This window comes from Anguilla rostrata, chromosome 1 (genome assembly GCF_018555375.3).
Source record: "Anguilla rostrata isolate EN2019 chromosome 1, ASM1855537v3, whole genome shotgun sequence".
Classification (NCBI taxonomy): domain Eukaryota; kingdom Metazoa; phylum Chordata; class Actinopteri; order Anguilliformes; family Anguillidae; genus Anguilla; species Anguilla rostrata.
The window spans coordinates 59,309,196-59,330,214 of record NC_057933.1 but is presented as its reverse complement, the minus strand read 5'-3'; the positions used below and the strand labels follow the sequence as shown (position 1 = coordinate 59,330,214).

General features: G+C 41.7%; 1 protein-coding gene across 4 annotated transcripts in view; it reads left to right on the top strand.

Annotated features, from left to right (window-relative positions):
* The window catches only part of LOC135260434 (CUB and sushi domain-containing protein 3-like), a 325,294-nt gene that overhangs the window by 263,616 nt on the left and 40,659 nt on the right, over window positions 1-21,019 (top strand). For 2 of the 4 annotated variants that reach the window (XM_064345673.1, XM_064345659.1), the window contains 12 exons: window positions 354-434; window positions 2,189-2,302; window positions 3,774-3,962; window positions 4,402-4,548; window positions 7,178-7,366; window positions 8,533-8,718; window positions 9,667-9,861; window positions 10,686-10,859; window positions 11,166-11,339; window positions 13,281-13,454; window positions 14,332-14,517; window positions 15,188-15,361. In XM_064345673.1, coding sequence (XP_064201743.1) covers window positions 354-434; window positions 2,189-2,302; window positions 3,774-3,962; window positions 4,402-4,548; window positions 7,178-7,366; window positions 8,533-8,718; window positions 9,667-9,861; window positions 10,686-10,859; window positions 11,166-11,339; window positions 13,281-13,454; window positions 14,332-14,517; window positions 15,188-15,361 — 1,983 coding nt within the window. Of the gene's footprint in view, window positions 1-353; window positions 435-2,188; window positions 2,303-3,773; window positions 3,963-4,401; window positions 4,561-7,177; window positions 7,367-8,532; window positions 8,719-9,666; window positions 9,862-10,685; window positions 10,860-11,165; window positions 11,340-13,280; window positions 13,455-14,331; window positions 14,518-15,187; window positions 15,362-21,019 lie in introns of all 4 variants that reach the window. The other 2 variants (XM_064345666.1, XM_064345651.1) reach the window with 1 other exon arrangement.

Here is a 21,019-nt window from a genome sequence, read left to right as displayed (position 1 = left end):
TTATACGTTTTATTGGAGTTACTTTCATCTCTCAAACCATATGTCAGAAATGAAGTAGTCAGTTGTTAATATGAACATGGGTATTTACAGCACATTGCATTTAGTTACCAGTGGTATAAATGAGGCTCCATGATCCGCATGAACCAAAATGGGCAGGGCTACCGTGCACTGTCAAAAAAGGACTTCTATGAAGTAATCAAATGGCTTCGTGATCCAGAACAAAAAATATAGCAGTTGGTTAAAATCTGTGAGTGGTTTAAAGCACCATCCATTTTGGGGGGTTCTCAAAGCCTCACTCTTAAGCCACCAGCACAGGCCCTTTGGTTGATCTATACATGTATTTTTCATTTCAGCTTACCAGCTTAGAGTCTGCCAGCCTCCCTCAGCTGTCGCTAATGCAGATATCCTGACAGACGATGATGAATTTGAAATCGGTAAAATTCATTCCGCCTTCTGCGTTTTTTGTTTGATATTGTCGAGCTCGTAATTGGAAACTTATGAACATGTTATGTCCTTTTGTATATTTACTGTCCTGCTTTGCTCTGTGCAGTAATTGAAAGATTTTTCTTTATGAAATGTTGTTTTTGTTCCCCTCTGTGTTGAAACTGGATGAAATATCCTCTTTAACGTGATCAGAGCAGTAGTCTGTCTCATTATATGTGATCCGCTTCCCCTGGCACAAGCTGTAAAATATGCCAAAATATAAGAAAACCAGCAAGTGCTTTCAAACTGTCTGATGCATTGCATGTGTTTGGGATCATAAATTAACAATGTGTTCATTTTCTGCCGTGCTCGGCTGCCATGCCGTGCTTTCGTGAGCTTTATACCTAATCTACTAGGTTACACGAGGAGTACGGACACTCAGAGGAGCTGTGCCGTCTCCATGGTCCTCGTATAATCCTGCAGAGTTTAGCACGTACGAGAGAGGCACACCACAGCTTTGTGCAGGCTTAATTCAGCTAACGGAAAACAGCTTTCTATCTCTCTGCATGAGGCATTGCCTTAGATGAAATCAATAGCTGTCCTTAAATTTGACATTTGGTTAAATACAGTCCTTTGTTCAATGCAAGCATTTTTTTCATCAGTTTTTTTCGCTTTTGGCAGCCGTGACTTTGTAAATTGTTTCAGTAAAAAAAAAAAAAAAAAATACATCAACACTTGCATTTATAGTACAAGGCCATTGCATTTTATTCATTTTACTTTAAAACTTCAGGTAAGAGTGTATGCCTTCCTTGATAATTCTTTGTGTGGCTTGCCATATGATAATAATCAAATGCTACTGTGAGTTCTATATCAAAACAAAGGATGATAGTACAGTAGGAAGTGAGTTGCTTAACTTTATCTAATCTTGTTGCTTTACAGTGCTTTCATGAACTTCATATTAAGATATAACCATGGTATTAGGCCACATTTGATAATTTGGATTATAACAAATTGACCAAAGAATGATTTAAAAAAAAAAAAAAAAAACATTTTATTTTACAGTTATAACACTTACATTTTTGGGAAGTGCATGGTGGTAATGGTACTAAAAAATTATATGCTATCAAAAAAGGATTTATCTGCTAATGAATGGGTATTATATTGTCATGTTTGTTATTCAGTTAAAAACTGGTGCAGGATAGTTTTTAGCCTCTCCGTCTTGAACCATTGTTGAACCGGCATTGCAGTACAGTGTGTCTGGATTTACCACCTGGATTCAAAGTATCATTACTATCTCTTTCTTGCCATTTCTCCAGATGGCTCTACAGTGGTTGATCATTCAGGTTATATCCCCTACAGTTCTGCAGGTCTTCAAAATAGTATGAGACATTAGTCCTGGAGAATGAGGATTCATGAACACAATAATGGGTGCAGCCACCATGTCCTGTGAATCATGAACTCAAATCAACCAATAAAACCTATTTGCGCTCCACACCGAAGCACTATGATTGCTTCAAAATCAGTGAATCACTGAAGGCATTTACATTATTTAACTGTAACTTTTCCTATCACTAGCTCTAGTGTTGTGCGCATACCATGCTAAATCAATGTTTTTAAGTCACTGATGCTTAAAGTGTCTTGTGAAATGCTTCACTGATTTGTGGGCTCATAAACCTCTCTATCCCACCACTACAAGACCGGTGTCCTTCTTAATCAGTTTAATGTTTTAATCACATAATGTTGGCTGTCTGGAAATGTCCTCCAGGTGACATCATCAGGTACCAGTGCCATCCTGGGTTCACGCTGGTGGGAAATGAGATCTTGACCTGCAGGCTGGGGGAGAGGCTACAGATGGACGGGTCTCCACCCACATGCCAAGGTTCAGTTTGTACATGTGATTTAATCATTGCTTCACTCACACATGTGGCTTCTCCAGTAAGAGTTTTCTACCCATTACCTTTCCCAGCAGTGGTGTTTTCTTCTATCCATGTTCCCTGTATTTCTTCCACTTTTTGGCTTGGTTTAATTATTCATTTTGGTTTTTTTTTTGAATGCATCAGTGTCCTGCCTTTTTTTTTTTTTTTTTTGGCCTGAACATCTGTTGTAGTTAATCTTTCATGAAGCCACATTTTCCCCCTCTTCCCCCTTGAGAGTCATTTACTTTATCTGAATTTTGCCTCTGCCTCAGGCACAAGAATGCACAATAGGAAACACTAAACTCATTTTGTGTGTGAAATGCTGAACCAGAAGATGAAGATGGAAGAAAATGAGTAGATGTAGAGTAGGTGTAGATGTTTGAACATGTTGATGTTTTTCCTTCTGACTTCAACTGCAATATATATCTATATATATATATATATATATATATATATATATTCTCAAGTTCAACCAAAATGCCTCCAAATTCATTAGATGGCACTTCATCCTGCATTAATGATCCCAAACATACTTTTAACGGAGCTTTTCAAATCCAAAAACTGGAATTTGTTTTCACTGGTTAAGCCATTCACCCGATCTGAATTCAATTGAACATGTGCTAAAGAGAAAATGGCTGCAGTATAGGTCTGGCAGAGCATCACCGATGAAGATACTCAGCATCTTGTGATATCTATGGGTCACAGACTTCAAGCGATCCTTGCATGCAAAGGATATTTGACAAAGTACTAAACATTCAAAACATACTTTAATTTACTTAGCATTATGTGTCCCAAACATTATGTTGCCCTGAAATGGGGGGCTTTGCCCCAAACATTATAGAGCACACCGTATATTCAGAAAGCTAGAAATCTGGCTGCGCTCGAAATGAGTGGAATCAGGTGTTCCAAATTAAGTTTTTGAAATGAAAATGTCCAGGATGGTAGATGTCCTTGTAACAGGGCTGGACAGCCCTGAACTAATGTGCTTTTTTAGAGTGGTCAGTTGTAGTGCACGCTCATGCCTGGCCAGTGGTGACTCATAAGCTCGAATGGGGTGGTTAAAACTTACCTTCAAACTGTAAAAGTATGTTTTAACCTCCTCTCCTTCAAGCTGATATATTGCTCTCTATAAAGCAAGTACTTCAGAAGGTATTACATGCATATTCCCAATTTAATCCCTTCTCCTACATCATTTTACTGCAGTTCGGACAGCGAGCAGTTTAAAGTAGAGGCAGCTCCAAAGTACACTGTGTACCTGTACCAAGCATATTACGAGCAACACTGGTGGAAAGAGAACAGTGACATAAAACGGTACAAAACATTATTCATAGATGTAGCCACTTGCCACCGTCCCTGAACGTGGCAGGTGCATCGTGTAACGAGGTGGTGGCCGTGGTGACGAACGTAATCCTGCGTTCCGATGTGTTCTTGCAGCTCAGTGCCCAGCCAGTGAGGTGCGCTTCGACTCGACGGGGGTGATCCTCAGCCCCGGCTACCCAGACAGCTACCCCAACCTGCAGACCTGCTCCTGGACCATCAGTGTGGAGAAGGGCTACAACATCACCCTGTACTTTGAGCTGTTCCAGACTGAGAAGGAATTTGATATCTTGGAAATCTTTGATGGTAGCTCATCTCACATGTCATTTATCTGTCCTTTATATTTTACACGTTGACTCTGTTCCATTGTTTGAAACTGATGCCTCGGTTCAATCAGTATTTCGTTTAGTTGACAAATTGTGAAACAATTTTTCATCGGTTAATTTTGGTGAATGCTGAACTTTCCAACTGTATTTATGATGTAAGTAAATATAATGGGGCAATACCAAAGGCAAAGACTCATTTTCAAAAATCCAAGTTACTCAAAGTTGTAAAGACCTTTTTACAGACTCTAAAGATTTAAACATCACTTAGTGGTTAAACCTCAGAATAAAGAATGAATTTCTGTTTTGTTTTTAAGGATATGGATTTTGACATGTCTTTTGTGCTGTCCTGTTTTATCCTGTGTGTTGTGTGTGTGTCTGTGTGTCTGTTTGCATCTGTGTTTGTGTGTATGTGTGTAAAGGTCCTACCATTCACAGTCAGAGTCTGGCTGCCCTAAGCGGTGACCACCCTACACCCTTCAACATCTCCACCACTGGCCACCAGCTTTTCCTGCGCTGGTCCTCTGACCATGGCACCAACAAGAAGGGCTTCAACCTCAGATATGTCGGTGAGTATCAAAGTATGTATCCTTTTAGATCAATACCTTTCTCCTGCACGTTTATACCTCTGCATGTTTCAGCTGGCATGTGGAGATGGCTTGAGCAGATGACTGAGGCGCTGTGCCCAGAAAGAGCCCTCTTTCTTCCCTTTGACAGCATGCATGGGGCTCTTTTGAGAGACTGGGTATTTTGGTGCAGCAGTGTGGCGTTGTTGGAGAGAAACAGATGGTTGCGGGCTGCAGGTTTCAAGTTCCATTCAGGCGGTATTCTGCCTTTGTGTCTTTGAGCAAGCTGTATTAATTATTTCAGTAAATATCCAGCAATATGAATGGCTGTGTAAATCTCAGTGAAAATCGATTGCAATGAAAGAAATGATGCATTTATACTGGAATGCATATAGATTACATATTTGTATATAAGGGAAATAGATTAGGCTTGAAGATCCAAATATTTCAGCATACTGCCTTCATCAGTAAGTGATGTTGTTCTGCTGCCAATATGTATGTGCTCCATCACAGGTATAAATGGTAGAGAGGAGAAATGCCTATCACTGCTAAATAGCTACAGTAATGTTTTGCTGAATGCATTGTCTTAACTGTTGAAGCATTGAACGTCATGGCATTCAAATAATTTAAAGGGTATTTTATTGCATAATTCACAAGAGGATATTTGGACAGCCAAAGTCACGGTGTCCATATATGCAGTTTTAGACAGAAAGAGACTGCAAAAAAGGACACCACTCCCAGTGGGAGCTATTTATCTCTGTCAGTCCAGATAAAGTAATGTTTGAAGCTGAAGTTTGACCCTGTTCTTCTAAGCCAGTGTTCCATAGCCTGCCTTTTTATATTAATGCGTCGAGGGCCTCAGTCTGAAAAGATGAATGTTGGCCAACTTACCAATGGCTGCATTGGTCACAGATTTAAAGTGACATGGTAAATCCCTCTGGAAACTTTAAAATGACACATTGACCTGTGACCTACAACTTTGCAAAATGGATTGCTGTGAAGTGTATTAATCTTTTATTAAATCTGTGACTTGAACTTGCCTGTGATGCCTTTGAGTATACTTCAAAAATCCAGTTACGTTAATACAATACGTGTTAAAAGGTGAAACATACTATATATATAATATCATGTGGAAATAAAATGTTTGCACTGAATTGTACATAACATAACATGAAATATAATACTACTTGTTCGGGATTTTCAGTGTGTTTTGTAATGCACTAGGCTTTTCAAAATTTGTCTTTACCTTTTACAAATAAATGCAAGTGTAACTTTTGTTCCTTAAAGATCACAGTTTGGCTAGTGAATTTTGGGTGATAACTAAGCCCACCAAACTGTGATGTGATGAAAAAGACCAAATGCTTGAATATCATTGTAAGTTAAATTTAAATTTAAGGAAACTATCGAATGATTCGAGGCAAATCCCATCAGTTCTGAAACACTTCAATGGAACATCTGGCAAGCTTTCCTAAAACTACCGTGTCCCCCAATAACAGACTGTTCATGCCTTTTTGGAATCTTGTCATCAGTTTCATTGAGTTTAAATGAGTCTTGCCTCACAAACTACTGTCTGAGTGCAGCTGCTGTTAAAGCAGTCTCTCGATCAACCATCTTCTTGCCTGACTGGATGAAACCTTAGCAAATAACAGCCACGCCATTGGGTCTGGTCATTATATTATTATTAGCTTGTCCTAGCAGAAACCTTTACCAAGGTCAAGCTCCTTAGATAAAAAGTAATCAATACAGGACATGTACAGAAGCAATTGCACAAAAGGTCTTGCGGAATCAGTCCTGCAACGTTCTGGTTAAATGACGAGCTTCTCAAAGCACTACGCCACGCTGCTGCACGGGTTGGCTGCGATACAGGTCGAGTTCCTCTGAAGTGTGGGCTGCTGGGGAGATTTTCTGATCGCCCTCCTCCATTAAAGCTCTCTGCTTCCTGGAGCTGTGTGGCGCCACAGCTTAGCATATTGTGTAAGGATCAGTCTCAGCTGTGGTCCTATGTTAATTCAGTAAATGCTATTAATTGCTGTGTGTGAAATTATTTCTGTGAGCCCGTCTTTAATTCCAACAGAACCGTTGCCAGTATGTAACATTATATAACAGTCCCAGTTGTGTGTTTCTTTTGTCCGGTGCTTTTTTTATTTTTTTTATTTTTTTTATTTTTTTTTGTGATCATGACTATCTCAAGCTGAATTACTGAAACATACACCACTAGCTGCATGCTATTTTTTCCTGTGCATCTGTGGTATAAAAATAGAATGTCATTGATAACAATGGTTTTGATGTCATTCAAATTAAAATCATATTAAAAAGTCAATCATTAAAATATATAAATTGTAACCTTTTTTTATGAGGAGAGATAGGACTTACATCTCTGGGGCTTAAGTTAGCGCAGTAGTTCTTTTATCTCGGCTATATGCGGCACGGCATTTGTGTTTTGAAGGAATGCAAATGCAGGAGTGCTGCTTTTTTATGTTGCTGAGAGCTTGCAGCATATGGAGCAGACGCACGGCCCTCCTCCCCTGGTTTCACTTCAATCCGCTCTGCTGCCTTCTGTGCTGCCGGACATATGGGGATGTTCCTGTTCTGAGGAAGCGGAGGATGAGCTCACGCCTACTGTTGTTCGCAGCTCTGTACTGCAGCACCCCTGACTCACCGCCCCATGGGTCGGTCCTCAGCCAGACGGGAGGCTATCTGAACAGCGTGGTGCGCTGGGCCTGCGACCGCGGCTACCGGCTCATCGGCAAGAGCTCGGCCGTCTGCAGGAAGACGCCGTACGGCTACTACACCTGGGACTCGCCTGTCCCGGCCTGCCAAGGTGCGTGCAGGTGTCACAGAGCCACTTCCGCCGCGGGTTCCTTTGTGTGCACGGGTGTTTGTGTGCAAATTGCATTGTGATTAAGGGCATTGGACTTGTATCTAAACATTCGTGGGTCGGCCTCTGCTGTCGAACCCTTGAGCTATGTACTTAACCTAAATTGCTTCTGTAAATATCTAGCTGCATAATTAGATGCAGCGCAGTGTCTTCCTGAGCTGAATTCTCTGAAGTCTGCTGTGCAAATGAATAATGTAATTTCAGAAGCACTATGGTATAGATCTGAATGGAGGTTTCTTTGTCTAGGGCTTTGAATGCTCAGTTTTATGGGGTTTTTTTTGGGTGGGGGTGTTAATGTTTCCCCCCCCTAATGTAACATTCTGCCCCCAGTTTCAATGAGCTCATCATGTGCAAGAAACAGAAATAAAACATGTGTGCTTAAATCTGTCACAGTAAGGGCCAATGAGCATTGAATTGGATTTGTTTGGCTTGATGTGGACATATGCTGGGCATTTTTTTGTGCTGTTTTATGTGAATGTTCTCTTTGCATCATAATGTGTGTGCTTGGAACATGTGTGCAATGCACTCATGTGACATTGTTTCAGTTATCCATTTTGTTCTTTCTGTATCTATGGTAATGCTGCTTATTTGAGACACTGTACTAATCAAATGGTTGAATTATTGCCTTAGTGTCACTTAATTCTGTGAATGCTTACATTCTTGGAAAGGAAACATTCGATGATCGTGTTTATCCTTGTTTATGGAAATGTCATTTCTCTCTATTCATGCCCAGATTAATTACTAAGAAGCCGAATATTTTTTGTTGAATCGCTCTGTAATTAACAGAGCCTTACAAATTCAATGGCTCTCTTTCTCTATCATAAGCGCGTACATACACACCCCACACATCCACAGGCATAGATGCACACCCATATGTCCGTGTGCTGTATGAAACTGACAGTACCAAATTAAGAGATGAATAAGTCAATGAGGTGTATTACCTACAAGAGCAGCAGGTGTTTGCTGCTTTCCTCCACAATCTCCTTGCGCCTGCTGAAGCAGCCCTGCGTGAACTCCAGGTGCCTGCTCCGCTTTCTCGGTGAGTGGCGTGTGTTTGCTTTCCCTTCCCCGTCTGAGTAGCATGTGTTCGTCCTCCTGTTCCCTTCCAGCTGTGTCCTGTGGAATACCCAAAGCCCCTGCGAGCGGGGGTGTGCTGAGTGCAGATTACTCCGTGGGCACGCACGTCACATACTTTTGCCACGACGGCTACAGGCTCTCCTCCAAGGAGCTAACGACCGCCGTGTGCCAGCCCGACGGCACCTGGAGCAACCACAATAAAACCCCCCGCTGCTCAGGTGAGAAAGACACTCGTGCTGGGGCAAGTGAGAGAGAGGGGGATGCTGGGACAGGTGCGAGAGAGGCGTTGGTGAGAGAGAGGTGAGCTAAACCAAATTATAGGGAGGCTTTCCAGAGCAGCTGAGTGCCAGAAGGTATCAGTGGAAACAAAGTCAGCGAACTTAACGAACCAGAAGGACTTTAAATTTAGCTGCACTGAGGTATTCATGAGCAGATGAACATTTTACCCAAAACATTAAGTTACTGCCTATTTCATTCCAGCCTGGGTGCAGCACAGAAGGCGAAAAGGCAGTCAGAGAGAAATGTATTTCATCACCTTCCGCTGTTTGATCGTGAGCAGCTCATTCAGATAAACTATGATTCACAAGTATGATTGTTTCTACGTATTATTCAAACTATTGTTATTCATTTTCTATTTCATTTAAATGTATATTTTCATAAATAACAGAGCTCACAATACCCAGTTTGCAACAGCAGAGTCAAAGGAAGCTTAAACTGCTGTAAGAAGACACACAGGTGCTCTTGCCTCCAGGCTGTAAAGACAATATTATCCATCATCATGAAAATACACAGAAATGTCATCATTAAATACTTTATTTATTATCATTTTCATGAGCTGTTATTTCAAAGGCATTTTGAAAGCTTGCAGTCAGGGGACACGCGTTCCGCAATTAAATGTACCAGACAATCAGCTTTTCACAGATTACACAATTACATGCCAGTTCCACGGCGGTGTTGGGTTATGTCCTATAATGCACCCATTCAACAACATGCAGGTGCTGCTGCTGCTGCTGTTGCCGTCATTTCCAGCAAATGGCATAATTGAAAAACCAGCTTTTTATGCTTCGGTGCATAGCTGTGTTACACTGTCTGGGTTTTATACCAGGCTGGGCACAGTAGACTCTATGCAAATGACCCAGGGCGCTTCTGTATGCTGCAATCCACAGTGGTGACCTGTCCCAGCATCGGCTCTTTCACGCTGGACCACGGGAGGTGGAGAATCGTCAACGGATCAAATTACGAGTACAGGACCAAGGTCATCTTCACCTGTGACCCGGGGTACTTCCGCCAGGGCCCCGCCCACGTACAGTGTTTGGCCAATGGAGTGTGGAGCTGGCGTAACGAGAGGCCGCACTGCCAGAGTAAGCTCCCGCCCTTACCCAGCGATCAACTTCTAAACCTAACTTTGTCATACAGACCAAATATGGGCCACACAGATGTGCTGGATGAAATATTGATATTTTAAATATGAATTGACACATTTATTGCTCATTGTGAAGCGATGTCCAGGCGCGGGGAGTCGCTGTGATGTACGATGGCTTCATGTGCAAGCACACCCCCTGGACTGGACATTTGCCCACAATCAGTCCCTGTTAATGTGTGCTAAGCAGGGAGCCTGTGGGTACCATTCTTTGACATGTCTTCTCTGGGGAGTTGTATTCCTAATGTTCCAGGGAGAGGGCAGATGCTCTAACCATACGGCCACTGAATCAAATATGGCCTACTGTCCTTTTTCAGGAAATCTGAGTACAGTGCTGTCAGTGCAACACAGATGTGAGGAAGTCATCTATATTTTAAGTGACCATTAATATTAGATTCTGTGTTTAATGATTAATGAAAAAACTGAAATCAGGAACAAAAGCATGGCACCGTATCACACAACAAGGACAACTAGAGAAGTAGTGAATTTCACTTTCAATCAGCTGTGAAACTCATCCAGGTCCGGAGTAGATATGATAGATTTTATTGCCTGTGAAATATGAATGTACGAGCAGCAGCAGAAGACAGAGTTGGGTTGTGAGTCAGTAGCTTTTAATGGCGTTGTTTGAGTGGGACTGAAAAGTACAAACTCTGCTTTACAGGTCCCGCGGTGCTCCTGCCTTCAGCCTCTGTGTTGAAGCACGCTGTGGTCTGTTCTCTTCTTTTTTAACTGTGCTTTTTCTGTGGACACGTCGTCTTGTTCCAGTTGTTTCCTGCGGCGAGCTCCGCACACCCCCACACGGGAGGAAGATTGGGACGCAGAATACCTTTGGAGCCACGGCTATATTCACATGCGAGCAGGGATATGTGCTGCTGGGCTCTACCGTGCGGGAGTGCCTGTCCTCTGGACTTTGGAGTGGGACAGAGACCCAGTGCCTCGGTACTAACACCGAATACCAAGTAGTGCACATTCTTCAGTGTTCATGATACTGTCTGAAATGACCAACTGGTCAGTGGGTAGACTTGAAAATGATAGGAAATGAGAATTCCATTCAGTTATTTTAACCCAGTAACCCTGCCTTGTGGATACAGGCAGAGGTGGTTTGCGCTGCTGCCCACAAAAGGTGATACAGTATGCTGCTGAGATGGCGTGTGCATGGAGAGCGTGCAGGCTGATAACTGTCTATCTCACTCACTTTCTTCTTCTCTCTGCCTTTCCTTGCTTGCCACCTCCCTCTACCCAAAGCGGGTCACTGTGGTATCCCGGAGCAAATTGTGAACGGTCAGGTGATAGGGGAGAATTTCGGCTACCGGGACACAGTGGTGTACCAGTGCATCCCCGGCTTCCGCCTCATTGGCTCCTCGGTCCGTATCTGCCAGCAGGACCACAGCTGGTCCGGGCAGCTCCCAGCGTGTGTGCGTGAGTATCCGCTTCCCTCTGCTGTTTTCTCTGTTTACATTTCAGATGTGCTTCTTCACTTACAAAGTCCTGTTACATGTAATGTAATGTGGACAAAATAAATCATGATCTATGTTTATTAACATATGGCGCTCTGTTTTGTCACTGTTGTTGGTCATAGAACTACGATGTGCAGAAATTCTATTTTCCAGTCTTCACCGTGTGTGTGAAGTCGTGACACAGGGCGGTGGTAAAGGGAGTTGGCTGAACTCATCATCTGTCTTTTTCCATCTAAAAAACCCAGTGCTCAAGCGACAGCAAATTGTTCATTCAGATTTAATTTCACAGGGTGCAACAGGAGTGTTTCTCCCTGAACGAGATAAACAAGCAGTCCCCAAAATTTATTTTCCTCTCCTCTCTCTTTGTCAAACACCAACACGAACAGAGAAAATAAACAAGATAAGTTAAAAAATCCTAAATTTACCATTAGATTTCTCGGTTCCTTTAAAATTGCAACGCTAATGTATAAGCTAGCTTAAAACGTAATGGCTGTATCTCATATAGCCTATTTATAAATGCAATTTGTGAATATTTTCATACATTTGTCTATGGATTCACAACTTGAACAATAATTTTCATACTGGGCACTTTAGGAAAATATCAATTTGATTTTGTAGGAAAACAAACATTGGTTTATTGGTTTATTGTACAGGCTGGCAAGTTCCCCTCTTTCTCTCAACCTTTATGGGAACAACTTTATTCCATTTCACTTTAGATTTACATAACCATTGAACCTCAGCCCCTCCCCACCTACCAAACAATACTGTCCCCATTTTGGTCAATGAGAGCTTATGTACACCATGGATTGAAAGGCAGTTTTCCCTTTGGCAGCATGTACATCCTCCTTCCTACCAGATGATAGGGAGGAGGAGGGTATGTGCTCTTTTATTGCCACACCAAGGAATATCACAATTGCATACTTAAGAGCAAATGTAAGTTTCACACATAGACAACAAAGGCCTAGAGTTGAATCTTTCTTGTGCGTGACCAAATGATGCAAAGGACCAGCTGACCAAGAAACGAGTGTCCGTTTTATTTTTGTTCCTCTGAAATGGGGAGTCTGTGTATGTAAAGAGCTGTTTCCTACACGGATCACCTAATATGGATGCAAATACCCTCAAATTAAAACTGTCAGTCAACCTTTTATCTTCATACTCATTATTTTCTTTAAAAGTACGAGTAGTACAGAGCCAAACAACAAAAATTGTGTGACTGTCCTAGTACTTACACACACACAACATGCACAAACATATTTGCCTATGTACCCCAAGTGGTTTTTTTTTTTCCTCACTCTTTCCTGACTGGTTGTGCCAGGCAGTGGACATGGTGGCGCTCAGGAAGATGCAGTATTTCATTATGAAACCCTCTGGTTGGTTGTGCCCATGGCTGCTGCTGGCGGTCTTGTAGGCAATAATGTGGTATGCTGAGCTGTGCAGTCAAGTGCTGTGTTTTGGCACCACCACTCTGTTAGAAGCTTTGAACTTCTGTGAAATACCTGGTATTTGATTTAGGAACATTAATCTGTAGTGAAGTTGTACTTTCTGTGTAGGATTCTCATTTTATCCCTTGGATTTTTTTTTGGGGGGGGGGAGGGGATTTGTCTTCAAGAAAACCACACTGCCTCACACAGATTGGAGGAGCTCCTGGAAGTGTCCCTGCAGGCGTAATCTTCTTTTATTGGATGCTGCAGATCTTCCGGAGGAGTTCAGTGTTTTCCTCCTCTTCATGCCTCAGGGCTTTCACCTACTTTTCAGCTGCAAAAAAGTTGGTTTCTGCTTCTTTTCTCCCTGTTAAGTCTGGCCCTGTGGACTCCTCCGCTTGTAATATGAAAGCGCGCTCGTTATCTTCTTAAGCGAAGCAAGGCAGATTGAGCACTCCATCTTTTTTTTTTTTTCCTGACAGCCATCAGCTGTGGCCACCCGGGTAGCCCCATCTATGGGCGCACCATCGGCAATGACTTCAACCTCAACGACGTGGTGACCTTCTCCTGCAACACGGGCTACACCCTGGAGGGGCCGTCGCGAACTCAGTGCCAAGCCAACCGGCAGTGGAGCCAGCCCCCGCCAGTCTGCCGAGGTGGGTGATTGGTCTTCTGATCAGCTGCTGACCCCTAAAACTCAAGAACCGCTGCAGGGAAGGGAAGCCAGAATGGTCTTGAATGTCAGTGGCTATGTTTCCATGAAATTTGCAAGCAACTCTTGAGAGTTGTAGTGGAGGAAAAACAGTATTAAGAGAAATGTAATTTAATAAGGTGTTTATTGTGTTAACTCCAAGAATGAGAGAAATTAGTCAGTCAACAGCCTGTATTTCATTGTTATTCTCATTGTTATTCTTTCATTAATGGTTATTTTATGGAATGTAGTCAGATATGCATAAGGCTATTTTCAGCATTCAATATGTTAATTAGCAACAATATATTCACTTACATATGCAAGTCAAGATCACACATGATGAAGATATGATCTACAAATGCAGATGGATGCAGGTTTTCATTTTAGCTTTTCACTGATTACCATCTGCTGTACCAGATGAGGTCACTTCTGGTCCAAATGACAATTTTAATCACGCTCAAAAAAAGTCTCGAAAAAAGCAGAATGAATATCAACAAGCTTCCATGATACTCCAGGGCTGGAACTGTCCATACCTGCTTTTAATGGAATATGAGGGGAAACGTCACTCAATACTTCATTAGAAACAAAGCTTTATGTCTTTATTGACCCTGCCAACTTAATCGTACAAAATTGTATCATTTGACATAGGTTAAGAATACATTATCTATGCAGAAGCCTGTGTTCCTCTAGAAGGACTGAAACATGAAGTGCATTTAACTGTGAAAGTACTGAGGTCATGCCTGGTTTGATATAAATGTTTAATAAAGGTTTTAACCTTGAAGTATATAAACATTGTGGTTTTGCACGATTTGCAGTGCTTATTTATTCTTTTTTTCGCTTAGTGGTGAATTGCTCAGATCCTGGTGTCCCAGCCAATGCTGTCAGGGAGAGTAAGATCGGACAAGGGAACTTCACCTACGGGACGGTGGTGTTCTATGTCTGCAGTCCGGGTCATTTCCTGTTTGGCTCATCCGTGCTTACCTGCCAGCCGACTGGACAGTGGGACAGGCCCTTACCTGAATGCATAGGTACATAACAGTTTTTGCTGCCTATTTTGACTTCAGTGACCTGTAGTCACTCTTTTGAGTCATGCTGCTGGAGATCAATTGACCTAGACCTTGAATTGTTTCAAGTGAAACTGACTTTTCACTTTGTTACTTTCAATTTGTCGGAACTGAATAATTGATAGACACATTTAAAAATGTAGTACGATATTGTATAGCAAGGGGACATTAATGTGATAAATACTGTAGTTGGGTCAGTCAAACAGAATGAGGTTTGTTTTAAAAATGCTGCTGTATTTGTATAAGTGTTTGAGATTCAAGATGTTGTGAAGGTTTTGAAGGTAAGCCCAGAGGCAGACATTTTCAGAAGCATTCCCCTTCTGTCCCCTTTGTGAGAATTGCTGACTGTAGCAGAACCTAAAGGGAAGAATCATTCGTTTTAGTTTAATTTTAGTATTCTGGTCATTTATAAAACTGACAGAGGCATGGAACTTATCTACATATAGATTTGAGAATAAAACAAGCTGAGAAAAACATATCAAGTGGAAAGATTTATTTTCTGGAAATGTGTCAGAAGACTTTTTGTGTTTTATTGGTGTTTTACTAGGGAAAGTGGAGCAGAATTTGTTCCCTGAGCAGAAATGACACTCCTGCATGCTCGTCATGGTTAATGCATTTTCTTGTGCTTTTGTAGTCATCAACTGTGGTCATCCGGGCTCCCCACCCAGTGGAGTTCTGACGGGGGATAAGTTCACGGTCGGATCGACTGTGTATTACTCGTGCTCAGACGGTCGGGAGCTGAAGGGTCCTGCGTCCCGCACCTGCCAGCCCAATGGCCACTGGAACGCCTCCATGCCGCACTGTTCAGGTAGAGTGAGCGGCACCATCACACATGGGAATGCTGCACCTGGATTCACTGGGTTTTGTAGCTAGCGCAGGCAGAATGAGGCTCATAAACCCTGTGAAGGTTCAGCTTTGCATGCGCTAAGCCTGACTACTGGTCTCAACTGTGTCTCCAGAACAACATGTTGTAGACCGTGTCTTCAATATCACGCCACGTGTTTGTAGAAATCTGAATGTATCTCAGTGTTTACATCTTAGCAGCACAGTGTAATGAAGATATTACACAGTGAGAAAGAGATATCACGCAGGGAGAAAAGTGATCACCAGCTGTCCTGGTAGTGTAATAAATAAAAAATGTGTGTGTGTTCCTGTGCGTGCGCAGGTGCACGTGCATGTTATTTATAACTTACAAACAACTACCATGGGGAGGTTTTGAGAAGAGTCCGAACTCAGTCGTGGGTTGTAGGAAACAAGACAGCAGCTGTGGGGGAAACGGCCAATAGGATGGAGTTTGAGGTCAGGGTAGCCAGGAGTTTGCCTCCTCGATTTCTGTCCGTAAACATGAAGTCTCGGTGTGACAGGAGCTGGAGTTTCTGTGCTTCGTCTGTAGGGCAGACGCCAGTTTTTAGAAAGCTGGCTCCCAATAATTGAGTGATTTTGACAATTGCTGCAGTGCATATACTGCTGAGCCTCTCTAGGTTGCGGCTGCTGTCCATGGTGCTGAGCAGCAGGAGAGGTTGAAAGAGAGAGAGAGAGAGAGAGAGAGAGAGGGGGAAAGAGAGAGAGAGAGAGATACTTTTTGTATACTTTTCTTAACTATTGTTAAATATTCACTGTTTTCCTGATTTTGCACATGACATGACATTACACAAGATAACATACACAAATACCACACACACCCATGCGCATTCAATGTTTATTTGAATGTTAGTTGTACCCATGCTTTGCCAATATGTATCGATATATGTCATGCCAATAAAGCTCATTTGAATTCGAATTTGAGAGAGAGAGACAAATCCAACAGGGTAGGGCAAATGTACACATAGAATTATATTATAAAATTAACACGGTTCACCTGGTATGGGTGTAAATACCCTTGAATCTTTTAATCTTAGGCACGAGACATGTGCTGAATAGAATGGATGTGGACTGACAAATGTGAAGAATTTTGCTTTGAGGATGAAGTAAAATTGAATGAAAAATCTGAATTGGAAAGAATAAGGCAGACTGAATATAAGAAAAGAACTGGAGAATTGCATATGCCTTTAAAATGGCCAAGTGCTTTTGACTGATTTTTAGGGGTGAGATGTATTCAGCGTAGTTTTTAATTACAGTGTATATCATCTATTTTCAGAACAGCATTTTGCAACAGAGGGTCAGTCCTGCTCCCAAGGCTACATTTGGGACGTTGTTGTTATCTTGTTTCCTCAGGGTAGCTTTTGAAGCACTATATTAATGATCCTTCAGGACAAGATTTGTAACAGTAGCTGTCTGCTACTGCTCCTTCCCTGAAGCTAGATAATACCCTCTTACTAGGTAATGCAGTTTAGAAGGTAGATGATAGCAAGTGTTTTAAATGCTGCCCAGAAGGTAAGTGATACTGGCTGGTACTAAATGCTGCTAGGGGTAAGTAATATTGGCTGCTATTAAAGGCTGTACTGGTGTAGCACTGACCAGTATCACTAATCATTCCTCTGGAGGCAGAATCACATTTTCACATTGCGGAACATTGTGTACAACTTGCAAAAATGAATGTGCTGACCCGTTAATCTTTTAAATGAATATTCAACATTTGATTACAAAGCTTACAAAGGTAGCTAACGGTAATAAATCATGGAATTCAGATCACCACTGTATTTCATCATTTTCGTATAGTTCATTGGCTTTGCATAGTTATAAAGATAAGAAATCACAGTAATGTCAATAACAAAATAGGTCTATTGATTACTGATTGAATGGACTTCTTTTTTAAGCAAAATATGATGGCACTTTTCGAATAAGATTGGACACTACTGTGCATTGATGAGATATCCGACTAGTTCTTCAGACAATAACTCCTTTAGAACTTGGACCCCATTGCTGTAACATTGGATTAGGGGTTGACATAAGTGGTACACAAGTACACATTTATGGCAAAAAAAGATTGAAATCCAAGACTATTTTATGTCCTAACGGAATGCGTACCTAACAATAGGTGGGCATTTGCACCATTATGACTTAAAATTGATGTGCATTTTAATCTTTTTTCTGTTAATGCTTGTGTACTACTTATGCCAAGCCCTGATTATGGGTCATTTTCTTCAAGATGGCCTCTGTAGATGTGTTTATGATTTGGCTGTGCTACATTTTGTAGAAAAAGAGCACAGTTTCTTCTGAACACACAATCCCCCAAACACCACCAGCAGGCATTCTGCTATTTCTTTTTAGCCGGGCACGCTCAGAAGTCACTGCAGCTGCATAGAATCAGCGTATGGCAAGGCTCGAGGTATTCGTGGACATCAAAATACACAGCAAAATGCGACTGAGGCCGCTTTGTGTTCCCAATGCACACAAAATAAGTGGACCTCAGAAAGAACCACAAGCGAACCGTGCTGAGACCACCTCCTAAGGTAGTCTCAGTTCAGTCCATTTCAGAGGGGTCTGTGTCCCATTGGCGTGTTCACATAGGCACAAAAATGCTGAGTCATCGTTCTGAGTCCACTTGAGAGGCTGAAACGAACCAAGTAGGAAAACTCTAATAAGTGGTAGCCAGCTGCCATATCACCCTGTGCCCTTCTGGTGTAAAAGCCCTGAAGCTACGCAGGTGTGGGACTAGTTAGTATGTGGAGGAGAGACTTCCTGGTAAAATGAAGTTGCTGCTAGGTGAGTTGTTGGTGAGTCACAAGGGGGCGCTCTTCCCTCAGGACCGAAAGTAGAAAAAAATTGTTGTCCCAGCACAGTGAAGAATGTCCCTGATCAAGTTCTCATGAAACTGGCTCTCTACATTTGAACAGCTATTCACTCTCTACAGCTACTCACCCTGGCTGCACAGTTCCTTGCATTCCTATCCCCTCTGATTCCTCAGGTTACCATGGTAAAACTGAACCTCAGATAAAATAAATAAATACACCTACTGCAAGATTGCTGACAGAACGTGACGCTGGATGTAATATGCAAATATTGTCTCATGTGATGTCTTTCTAGCATCTGTGAATCTGGTGTCACATCCTGTCATCAATGTATACAGCAAGGTGAAAAAACACCTTAGAACTCATGCCATTTTCCCCATAATTTGCCTTTCTCACAGTTCTCGCAGTTTTCTTTCATTTCCAACCAAGAGACAATATTTTCCCCCCACTGAGAAATTGAAATGGCAAAATTAGTAGAATATACCACGCCATTATGAATTAAATTGTTACCAGGCAGTCTTTAATCAAAGATCACGCTGACCCTGCAGGGACTGAAAGTAAATTGCGGAAGTTGTCTCCTGTTTCGAGGGATGCCATTCTCTCTGCGATCAGGCACTCGGGTGTGTTTCCTTGTGGGAGTCCGGAGGTTTAGTGGCAGTAATTGATCAGTGAAATCCGGATGGCATTTAGTGTTTTTCTTCCTTTATTAGGCGCCGTCTGTTTCAGAGAAACTGAAGAATCGTTCTGCTTTTCCCCTTGAGAATGTTCTGTCCTTTTGTGTAGCGTGAGATTATTGCCAAAGTGATGGTGGGCATTGCCAGAAAACAGGGCAATAAATCCATATATTCAGGAGCAGTGCCGCCGTACGGAAAGCTGAGTGTGCTTGTGTCAAAGTACATTTATATGATTTCGAGAGCACGACCGTATATAAAGTCATCCCCGCTCAAGAGGCTGTTTTGGTGGTTAATAATTCTGCCCTCGGCCTCATCCATACAGAAACAGGAACATTCCGGAGTCAGCAGTGAATCTGTGGCTGAAAACGTGCAGACATTTCCCTGGCTTTGATTATCAATATAATGACTTATGATTGCTTCATAAAACATTAATAGGACTCCAGATTGAGAAACTGAGAAAGTGTGGCTACGTTATGTGTTCTTGCTATGTTTTATACATTTCAGTGGCATTATTGAATTTTTGCAAATGGGCATTGCAAGCCTTCTTTTTAATTACACAGTTGATACCATGTCTGTTGCTGGTTATCAATACTCAGTCAGGAGACTTAATTTTCTCCACACCTTGACTGTTAAATTAGCTTGTCAGGGAATCACCCCTTTCCCCCTCTATCTCTTGCCATTGAAGTTGCCCCTTTACCACCCTGCAGTGTAACTGAAGTGAAGTGGATTGTCAGAATGTGGGCCATAACGACTCAAATCAAAGCTGCTATTCAGACAGACCAACAGTACCTATATAGTAAAGCTCCTTCAGTGGGATGGATAAATATTATAATGTAGAAGCCCAGTGGGTCTTGCCGGAGATGGAAGGGACTTATCCTCTAGAAAATAGTCTGATTCTTCAGAGTCCTGCAGCTTTGCACTCACAATTCCTCTTGGGAATGAGAATCAGCTCTCATCCTGTTACTCTGAGAGTATACGGAATAAACCATGACAAGCTATGTGGTGGTCTCTGGGCTTGTGTGCATACCCACAGCAGAAATGCAGCAAAAGGACAGATACAAGTGTGGTTCCCTCTCCAGAAAATATCTCAAATAAATTAAATACAAATTAATTTTTTTAAGTTTTGATGTAAAATTATATATTTTGGTATCTGTAAGTTTGCCATGAAATACAGTTCCTCGTTTGCCAAAATGTATTTAGTTAACTGCTAGCACTGTTTATTACTTTGTTCAGCAAGCTAATGCAAATAGCTTAAATTGCAACAATGAAGAGCGTTGTAGATTGAATTTCACATGATTTGTTTTACCCTTGGGTCCTTCCCTGGAGCCTGAGGGGATCACTGTATCATACAGTGCACGTATACACAATGCTTAAGGGGATTTGTTTGACGTTGGTCAGATGACGCCTTCATCGCTAACTTGTAATAGAGCCTTAACTGAGATCATTCATTTTCTTCAGTAGTTCCTGGGAGTTTTCACTGTCTGATACTGTTATTAGGAACAAAATTCCTTAGCATAACTATATTTAATGAATTTAACATGTTAACATTATTCCACAGAAAGGGAAAGCACTGTATTTAAAATTTTATATGACCCTTTGTTTACCAACTGCATAATCATAAGCCATTCTTGAAGATTATTAATGAAAAGTAAAGCTTTCTTTATTTGTTATAATTAGTATATTTTATGGATTTCTCAGATAAACATGTAGCAGTTTAGATATGCTGTCTGGTGTTAGAAAAACAAATGCACACCAAAAAACTGGGTCACAGGAACATGAGAATCGAAAAAGAAAAGACATGCACACTTGTTTGATGCTCCAAAAAAATTGTACTTATTTAGCCATGAGAACCGGTAACATTTTGACCACATTGGTCTTCATCAGAACATCATCAAAATATGCTGTCTGGACCATCATTGAGTCTTGGATGATATATATCACTGTAAATCCTCATAGCTTCTATATTCATGCAGTCAGGTATGCTGCATTGATACACGTTTGATTAATTGAAATTGAAGGTGAAGAGTGAATTCAGGAAACAAAATCTATCTCAGGTTAGTTCTCCCTCTACTTTGTTCTCTCTCTGTCTTCTCTCTCTCTCTGTAGAGTGTATGCTTACAG